This window comes from Molossus molossus, unplaced genomic scaffold (genome assembly GCF_014108415.1).
Source record: "Molossus molossus isolate mMolMol1 unplaced genomic scaffold, mMolMol1.p scaffold_m16_p_6, whole genome shotgun sequence".
NCBI classification, from domain to species: Eukaryota; Metazoa; Chordata; class Mammalia; order Chiroptera; family Molossidae; genus Molossus; species Molossus molossus.
In genome coordinates, this window is record NW_023425399.1 from 19,059,968 (window position 1) to 19,070,084 (window position 10,117).

The 10,117-nt window shown below is 44.6% G+C and overlaps 1 protein-coding gene across 1 annotated transcript; it reads right to left on the reverse strand.

Moving 5' to 3' along the window:
* Positions 1-9: 9 nt before the first annotated feature.
* Positions 10-9,833, reverse strand: LOC118618651 (respirasome Complex Assembly Factor 1). The gene is made up of 4 exons (XM_036245044.1): positions 9,517-9,833; positions 7,901-8,004; positions 1,871-2,000; positions 10-546 (listed from the first exon to the last, which is right to left on the reverse strand). Exons 1-4 carry the CDS (start codon positions 9,628-9,630, stop codon positions 505-507), a joined length of 390 nt encoding a protein of 129 aa, XP_036100937.1. The 5' UTR covers positions 9,631-9,833; the 3' UTR covers positions 10-504.
* Between the last annotated feature and the right edge of the window lie 284 nt (positions 9,834-10,117).

Here is a 10,117-nt window from a genome sequence, read left to right on the forward strand (position 1 = left end):
ATCAAGAGGTCAATTAAAGATCTGATTTATTCAAGTATCTGAAAACACTCTATGATGGAAACTGTTACTAGATGCTGCTTATACTGTGCTATGGACCATGCACATACTGCCGTACTCTTTTGGAAGACTTGAAATGCCACAGATAGTTTAAACACTGTACACCTGATGGAGAAGTGAGGAAGACAATTTAATGTTTCATCCGGATCCAGAAGCGCGTCAAATTAAATGACAGCTCCAAACAGTTGTTTTATGATAGTATCCAAGAAGAAATGGTTGGTGATGGACAATTCAGAAATGCTTCCCCAAAAGGTGGATGGTTCTTTAAAAAGTTTCAGGTCACAACTCTTGCAGAAAACACTGATGCCCAACACACTGATTCTCGGTCCAGGAAACATGGATCTTCCAGGTTCCATGTGGCTGGGATGCCCCTATAAATCACGTTTCTGTGCTGTAACTAAGAGGGTCCTTTGGACCCGACAGAGAGCAGGTGGGGACTGTACACCATCAGTCATAATGGATGGCAGTGTAAAAGATGATCCAGATGACCTAGAGAGGAGACAAGCAATGTTCAAGGTCACCTGGTCAACATAGGCCTCTTTCCCACAAAACAAAAATGTGAGATAAGAATGTCTACACAGTGGGCTTCCCAGGGGCTATCCAATGCATAATCCATTTGAGGACCAAAATAATTTCACTGAAATCAAGCTGTCTCTAACAGAGCCCAGGACCACCCTGTGCTCCTGAAGGGACCCCGGACAAACCTCACCCTGCCAAACAGCAAACCAAGTGTCAGGGAGTGGAGTTATAGATGCGGAAACAAAACAGGTAAAGCAGACTGTACTGCTAGTATGTGTTAGGATTAGCAATAAATGTGAAAACCAAACCACCATCATACCCTTTCAGTGCCATATCAAAGCACAGATTCTCAAAACTGGCTGCATCTCCTTGGACCTTTAAAAATATTATGTAGATGCCCACATGCCACCTCCCAGAGCTTTTTATATTATTAGTTTGGGCTGAGATCTACACATCAAAAACAAACAACTTTTTTTTTTTTTTTTTGGTACGTGCCCCTAGTGGGAACTGAATCCAGGACTCTCTGGTCCGCAGGCCGATGCTCCAACCGCTGAGCCAAACCAGCCAGGGCAACAACTTTGATATATAATTTATAATCCATGAAGTATACAATTCCAGTGTTTTTTCCTGATATTTTAATATTTTCTTCCTGAATACATTTCTAAAAACATACAATTCAGAGGTTTTTAGTATATTCACAGAGGTGTGTAAACATCACCATTAACTGATACTGGAACATTTTCATCATTATCAAAAGAAAGTAAGTTCCCATTATCAGTTATTTCCTCTTCCTATAGCCACTGGCAATCACTAATCTTTTTGTGTGTTTGAATTTTCACATAAATGGATTCATACAACAAGTGATCTTTTATCTGAATTCTTTCACTTAGCATGTTTTCAAGGTTCATCATGTTGTAGCATGCATCAGTACTTCATTCCTTTTTATGGCCAAATTAATATTCTGTATGAATATACATTTTATCCATTCATTAAGTGATGACTTTGTACTTTTTAGCTATTATGAACAATGCTATGAATATATTTTTAAATGGTTCCCAGTTGTTTCTAGTAGGCAGCCAGAATTGAGAATCAGATGTAAAAGCTGACAATGGGCCCTGGATTTGTACACCACATCTTTTGGGACAACATGACTTAAGAGTGGACATATCCTCCCAGCCTTGGGAGCTTTTGGAAAAGTGGTACCCCAATCACACAATGTAACTCAATCACTAGGCTCCTCTTGAGTGACTCATGGAATGATTCTACTTGCTGTGAAACTATCAGGTATACATACCATGAACAAGGCAAACGATGTCATAAACCCTTCTTTCGTGAGTTCCCATGTACCCCCGTATTCTTCCTCATCTATCTGTAGGTAGTTGCTGAAGTAGAGGTACAAGACTCCTGCATTGATTAGGCAGAATCTGGAGTGAGAGAGAACAAGCACCAAAAATAAACTGTAAGCTTAGAAGACTCAGAACTCCCACCACCATGGTCCAGCTCTATTAAGTACCCACTGTGGCACAGTTAACTATTTTATTATGAGAGAAAGTGAAATAATACATGAAAATATCTAGGCCCTTGCACGGCTGTTGTGGCCCTAATCCCCAGTGGGGGATGTGCAGGAGACGGTGAACTGATGTTCTCTCTCATCAATGTTTTATCTCCCTCTCCCTTCCTCTCTCTCTAAAATCAATACAGAAAAAAAAGAAAGAAAATATCTAGACCCTCAATTGAGCTACCCATTTGGCTGAGCTGAAGACTTAAAGAAGGTTGCCCAGCCAAAGCAAAAAATAAAATAAATCAAAAGGCAGATTTAAGTTCTTTAAGCCACCTTGAAGTAAGACAGACTGGTCCCCAGTAGGATTAGCACCTTACTTGAGTCTCCAGGTAGCTCCATCTGGAGTAAGGGGTGGCCACGGAATAAACACATGTTAAGCTGATGCTTCATGAACAAGCAAGGACTCTACTGAAAAAGTCCATGCATAATTCCCAATGGGAGGCAATTTCTGGATGTCCACTGTCCGTCTGCTACTACACTGACAGCAGTTCCTGCCCTCAGCTCACCATCTACTAGGGGGTTAAAAACAGCAGTGAGGCCCTGACCAGTATGGCTCAGTTGGTTGGAGCATTGTCCCATAAGCCAAAAGGTGACGGGTTCGATTCCGGGTCAGGGTACATACCGGTTTCAGGTTCAATTTCTGGTCAGGGCAAGCACGGAAGGCAACCAATGGATTTTTCTCTCTCACTTTGATGTTTCTCTTTCTCTTTCTCAAATCAATTTACAAAAACAGTATTGAGAATGGAATTGAAACCAAAGACCTCTAGGAAGGCCTTTGAATCCCACCATGTATTATCTAACTGATGAAGGATTAGAACGCAGTGAGTAGTAATATATCACACTGCTCCACTGATCTCTTGGTACCATCATCGTGTAAAAGTAAGTTTTAGAAAGTGATCAAGACTTTGAACTTTCCAGTTACAATATCTAATCTAACGGACTGTATGTCTTAAGTCACATCCCTTCTGAAAACTGAGGGAGAAAAATGTAAAGAGAACTGGTTCTTTTTTTTTATATCCTCACCCGAGGACATTTTTCCATTTTTTGTTCAGAGTGGGAGGGAGAGAGAGAGAAACATCGATGTGAAAGGGACACATCGAGTGGTTGCCACCTGCATGACCCAACCAGGGCTGGGGACAAACTGCAACCCAGGTACGTGTCCCTAGCGGGAACCGAACCCTGGTCTCTCTGGAGCGCAGGCCGACGCTCTAACTGCTAAGCCAAACCGGCCAGGGCTCTCTCTCTCTCTCTCTCTTTTTTTAAAGTCTTTATTGTTTAAAGTTCTACAGATGTCCCCCCCTCCCGCATTGACCCTCCTCCTCCTCACTCCCACCCCCACCCTGCCTTCTCCACACTATGGTCTGTATCTACTGGTTATGCATGTAAGTTCTTTGGTTTATCTCTTCCCATCGCCCCCCCAATCCTCTGAAGTTTGACAGTCTGTTCCCTACTTTCATGTCTCTGGATTTATTTTGATCATCGGCTTATTTTGTTCATTACATTCCATAAATGAGTGAAATCATGTGGTACTTACCTTTCTCTGACTGGCTTATTTTACTTAGCATAAATCTCTCCAGGTCCCTCCATGTCGTCTCAAAAGGTAAGAGATCTTTCTTTCTTACAGATGCATAGTACTCCATTGTGTATATGTACCACAGCTTTTTTATCCATTCGTCTACTGATGGACACTTGGGCTGTTTCCTGATCTTAGCTATTGTAAATAGCACTGCTATGAACATAGGGGTGAGAACTGGTTCCTCTTAATGGATGAAATGTGGGCTGGTGTAGGGCAGGGCAGTTTGATAATATGGAATAATGTAAACCAGTATATAAGAGTGGGAGTAGACCCTGAGACAGTCTGAGCAAGGTGGGGGTGAAGTAGGGTGTGCACACTTCAGGAAGTATAGTTTGTAAGGAGTTTGGGCTTTCTCCAGAATGGAAGGAACCAGAGCTGGGAGACTGGTTTAGACCTGTACCACGTTTCAGGACAAGAGTGCAAATAAAGTTTGAGGACAACGACTAGGACAATGGCTGAATAGGGAGGGAAGAGGCCCCAAAGGCTGGAGCCTAAGGGCCTGGGAGTACAATAGTCTCAGTAACAGAAGTAGGGAGTCAGGAAGCATGAAGGTTTTTCTTGGATTTCACCTAAAATAGAGTCCTTGGTTTGGCTAAATTGTGGCCACCTCCTTATCTTCTGCCAGAAATCTTGGGACCTGGCCGATCTGGCTACTTCCCTCTAACAAGAGTTTCATTTTGTGCAGGCTGAGTTAGTGGCTCTAGGCAGAGACCAGTAACAGGACTTAGCAATGTCACTCTGACTCAGCTAATAAGCTAGGGCTGGAGAAGGAGTGGAGACTCATGGAGTGAGATGAGCTAGAAGAGTGGCTGCTCGGTGAGATGAGAGGGGAAACATAAGGGAAGGTGAGAGAAGGAATGGCAGGGAGAAAGAAAAGGGTTGGCATAAACCTTGCCTTCTAAGGGTTACACACTGAGTAGAAAGTAGAGCCACAGAAATATAAGTATTTAAATATTTGGTGGTCAAGAGGGAGGGGTCTGAAAAGGACTCGAAAGGCTCAAACTGAGCTTTAAAGATAAGTATACTTTCTTTCTTTTTAAAATATTTTTTTTAAATATTTTTTCTTTGTTGATTTTTTAGAGAGAGAAGAAGGGAGAGGGAGAGGGAGAGAGAGAAACATCAATGAGAGAGAACATTGATTGGCCGACTCCTGCAGCCCCCACCCCCCGCCCTGGGGATCAGGCCCACAAACTGAGCATGTGCCCCAACTGAGAACTGAACTGGCGACCTCTTGGTGTCTTGGTGCATGGGTTGATGCTCAACAACCGAGCCATACCAGCTGAGCAAAGATGGGCATAATTTCTATACTGTAAACAAGGGTGAGAACTTCACAGCAAATGTGTACACTAAGAAATGAACGTGCTGGGTTGGAGAAGAACATTAAAAAAGACCAATTCTCAAATAGGTTTTTAACAATTCTAGCCTATGCCCTGGCTGGGTTGCTTAGTCGGTTAGAGCATCATACTGATACACCAGTGTTGTGGGTTCAATGCCTGATCAGGGCACACAGAAGAATGTATCTATAAGTGGAACAATAAATCAATGTTTCTCTTCTCTCTTAATAAATTAAAAAAAATTTTTTTTAATTCTATCTTAAAAACTCCTGTCAGAATTTAACAAAATAACGAATTGAATAAACATGATGATTTCAGGGCTGGAAAGCTACATGACAATAATAATGCATGGCACTGCTTTCAAGGGTCAATGGGAATTCATTTTTCTTTTTTTTAAATTTAATAAACATTCACTGAGCACCTATTAATCGTGTGCCAACCTCTATGAGAGAGAGGCAGGAAGGGATGGACAGGGCCCATCTCTGATAATGCAAAACCTCAGCAGACACAGCAGAATCACCACTCAGTTCTCAAGCAAATTATAACTGAGACCCGAGGAAATGATTTTACCTTGATGGGCCCTAACTGGTGGTCACACCAGAAATGAGAAGCCAAGCTGTGGCTGAAACAGAGAGCAGCTGAGACAGAAGTGGGGAGGAGAGAGACACCAGAACTGAGCAGTTCTGCCCTTAAGTACAGGCAGCTGGGTCAGACAGATGACGGAAAGGAGGTGTGAGTGGAAAAATCAATGTCCTTGGATCCTTTCCAAGAGCAGGGAAAACGATGCCAACCAAAGGAGGAAAGAGATTGGAGATTTGGCTCTGGCAGGTCAATGTGAACTGAACCCCAGAAAGCAGTCCTGAGAAAGCAGCACTATGCACTATGAGTGAGCCACTCCAAGGTGAATTCATTCCAAATGCCACGTCTCTTCCTCCTTTCTTCTCAATAGCTGTATTTTACCATTCTTTGTAAAGCTAATCACATAATAATTGCAGTGAATCCTGGCTGGTATGGCACAACGGTTAGAGCATCGGCTTACAGACCGGAGAGACCCGGGTTTGGTTCCTGCTAAGGGCATATACCTCGGTTGCGGTTTGTCCCCAACCCCGATTGGGGTTGTGTGGGTGGCAACCAGTCGATGTGTCTCCCCCCCTCCCACTCTATCTGAAGATAAACGCAAAAATATCCTTGGGTGAGGATAAAAAATTATAATACTTGCAGTGAACCATTCATGGAGTGCCTGTGAGGTACTAAGCACTACTTTTAGCAATTTACTTGCATTATCTCATTTAATTCACACATCCATCTTCTAAGGCAGGCATTTATTGCCTTTTTTTTTTTTTAACTACAAGAATTTATTACTAATGGATGGGAGAAGATATTATCCCATTTTAATGAGGAGGAAACTGAGTCTCAGAGAGGTGAGCCCAAAATTATGCAGCCTGAAAGCAGCAGAGCTAGAACTTGAATTCAGAGCTTTCTATAAAGTTAAAAAAGAAAAAGAAAGAAAGATCTGTTTGGCCAGCTTAACTCTTTTGCCACAGTGAGAGGTATAGCAGATTAGCTCTAGTCCTTGCTATATTATTCCAGATTGGTGACTTCAGAGAAATCCCTGACGTACAGGAGGCTCTCCTAGACAAGTGGCTGTGGGAAGATGAGAAACTCTCTCTAGCTTTTAGATTGCCTTTCCTCCTTCTCTGGCATTTTTCTCTTATCCACCTTTTCTCTCATAGAAAGCTTAAATGGGATGACCAACATTCTAAAAATACTATCTATATACCACCTCCAACCTGGGAAGACCTCTATGAACACCAGGTCTTGTGTCTCATCAACACAATCAGCCCTCATCAAGTGTGCAACCCGTCAAAGTCAGGTAGAGAATAAACTCTTACTGGTTTCCTTATACAAATGCTTTGCTCAGTATCATAAATCAAAAACTTTCTTAGTGCCCGGCCGGTGTAACTCAGTGGTTGAGCGTCGACCCATGCACCAAGAGGTCACCTGTTCAATTCCTGGTCAGGGCACATGCCCAGGTTGTGGTCTGAATCCCCAGTGGGGGGCATGCAGGAGGTGGCCAATCGATGTTCTCTCTCACTGATGTTTCTATCTCTCTCTGCTCTCCCTCTCTCTAATATCAATAAAGAAAAAAAATTATAAAAAAAGAAAATGGAGGGTCAAACTTTCAACTTTTGCACTGCCTTCTAAAATGTAAGGACCTGAAACAATTTCTGAAAATGCTAAAATTCAGCATATTCAGCACAGTGCCAGGCACAAGGGAGTGGTCATCAAGTACAGAAGCTCTTCCACTAGAACTAGATGATGCCTGCCACCAATAGCATTTGGTAGTCTCTTGCACTGGACCCATGAATGAATGGACTGGCCCAGCCTTCAGGAAGGTAACATATATGACCTAAGATGCTCCTGGGCTTCATGAACTAAGGAGTACAGCACCAGACCCAGGAGGTCCATCATGAGGCCACATTTTTGCTTTAGTCATTATAAATGTGCACGTGCACACACACAGAGATTAATTTAAAAGAAAAAGAAAATCCAGCCAGCCAGTTTGGCTCAGTGGACTGAGCATCGTCCCACGGACTTCAAGGTCCCATTTTGATTCCTGGTCAGAGTACATGCCCGGATTGTGGGTTCAATCCCCAGCAGAGGGTGTGCAGGAGGCAGCCGACTGATGTATTTCTCTCATTGATGTTTCTATCACTCTCTCCAAAAAAAAAAAAGTCAATAAAAACATTTTAAAAAACCCAATGTAGCAATGGCATTTTCCATAAAATGAAAATAAAACCTCTACTTGAAAGAGAAATGATATCATGAAAATGCAAGACACCCAAGACTTACCCTGCTATTCCCAAGAAACCTCTCAATGGTAACACTCCCCAAATGACACCCAGGACCACAGCGATGATTTGTCGGAACCAGTAGATCACATCTAAAAATTCGTCCTGTAGAAAAAAGATTGCATGCATTATCTGGAGAGGGTGCCATAGCAGAACCTGTTGTAATAGGTGAGGAACAGAAAAGTTTCCTGCTAACACATCTTCCAGGAAATATTTCCCTAAAAGCAATAGTATGAGGTTCTCACATCTTCACTCCTTTTTATACTAAAAAGTGGTCAAATAAAACAATAATGATATCTGTTTTGAGTGATGACTTCTAAGGGCTGTGCTATAAATACAAATTTTAGAAAAATCATTTTTGAGAAACTGCAAAAATCAAATGATTTGTGATGAAATGGCTGTGTTTATTCACTGTGCTATTGGCCACTGATAATGTGTTATCTGATGTGGGGAGACCTAGATACACTAACCCCAGGCAGAAGGGCTGACAGTCAATCTACTCAGGATCATCTTCCTGCACACTGAATTTTGAGTAAGTCGCAAAGGAGAGAAAGGATTAGAAACAAAAGTGCTGGAGGCAGGCGCCAGCATACCTATTTAACGTACAAGGACACAGAGGACTCAGGTTTCTGACTTGTCCTAGATTGCAGAAACCAGTCCTTATAGAAGGAAAGAAAGAAAGAAATGACACAGCAGACCATAAAGATTTTACAAGAGCTGGGTAGGGCGGGGGCACCTGGCACCTGCAGGAAGGTCCTCCCATCCCACCTTACTGGAACTCCAGCAAGGAAAACCTAATTCATCAGTCTCGCCTACCCCAACTCCTCCTCAGTAACATTCTTTTCAGGCCAACTGGAATCAAGCTGTTTGTGATGGTCCCTTCCAGGTCATGGAGCAGAGTTGGAGAGTGCCCAAACTCAGATCTCAGATCTGAACGTGTGTGACCAGTAAGGAAATCTTGCAGCCCTAATCACTCCTCACACGTTTCTTCTCTCTCTTTCTCTCATTCACATACATACACACACTCACCCCTGAAAGGTGGTTTCAGTCTCCCCTCAACTCTCTCACTTCAGATATTCGGTTTTTCTCATTCAACAATAAAACAATGGCAACTTATCTTTACTAAGCCTTACTAAGCGCTACCTTTTTAATGTATCACAGTACCCCGGCTCAGAGTTGTTCTGAAAATTAAGTGAGACAAAGCACAGAGAGCACCTGACACAGAAAGTATCCAATAGATGTCTGTTACCGTTACTTTTCGTGCTAACGACTATGTTAAGTAGTTAATTCAAAGAAGATAAGTCACTTACTCAAGATCCTACTGAGACTAAAAGGCGGAGGTGAAGTCGAACTCAGTTTAATCTTGCCGTTCAAGCGCACGCCCTCCCCGCGAGTGACACCTCCTCTGCTCCCTCCGCACTGCTACCCGCATGTCCCGGGCGGCTTGACCGTGAGGCCACTCCGCGGTGAGCCCCGAGTTCGCCATGACACCCTTCGGCCACCAGCCCCACCACTCCAAACACTCGGCCGCACCCGGGGACAAACTCAGGCTTGTCCATCAGTCCCCAAGAGCCAGCCGTCTCCTCACACCTGCGCCCTCGCCAGATCCCACCTCACCTTGTCTTCCCAGGCCGCGTCGCTTCGCAGCACCTTGCTCCAGACAGACACTTTGAGGGCCCCGTTGGCCAGCTGCGGCTGAGACGGCTCCTCCTTCCGCCTCCCGCCGCTCATCCTCCCGTCGCGCCGCCCGGGCCGGGCCTGGGGCGCGCGGGCCGAGCCAAAAGGAGTCGAGGTCTGGGGTTGCAGGTCACGGCGCTCGCGGCGGCAGTAGCAGGCTCAGCAGTCTGGTTCGGTAGCGCGGTGTACCTGTCCGCACTTAGCCAAACAGTCCAGCTCAGCTCGCTCGACCGAGACCAGGTGCCGCGGAGGGAGGAGCAACGTAGCGCCGTGCGCCCTCCCGCCGACGTGTGCACGCAGCCAATCAGCGGCCGCGCAGCCGTCCAAATAAAAAAGTAGCCGTGGTCTCAGCGCAAGCGCTCTACGCGTGACGGAAGTGACGGCAAGTTTCCGCCAGGCGCGCGGTAGGGTGAGAGAGAAGGGACAATCTTGGGTGGGAGAGCGGCGCGAGCGTGAGGAGGCGCTGTGGCGACTGACGTACGGCGTGTGAAGCGAAAACGGAGGTTGGACAGGAGCGTAGTCCAGTTCGCCACAGCTGGTC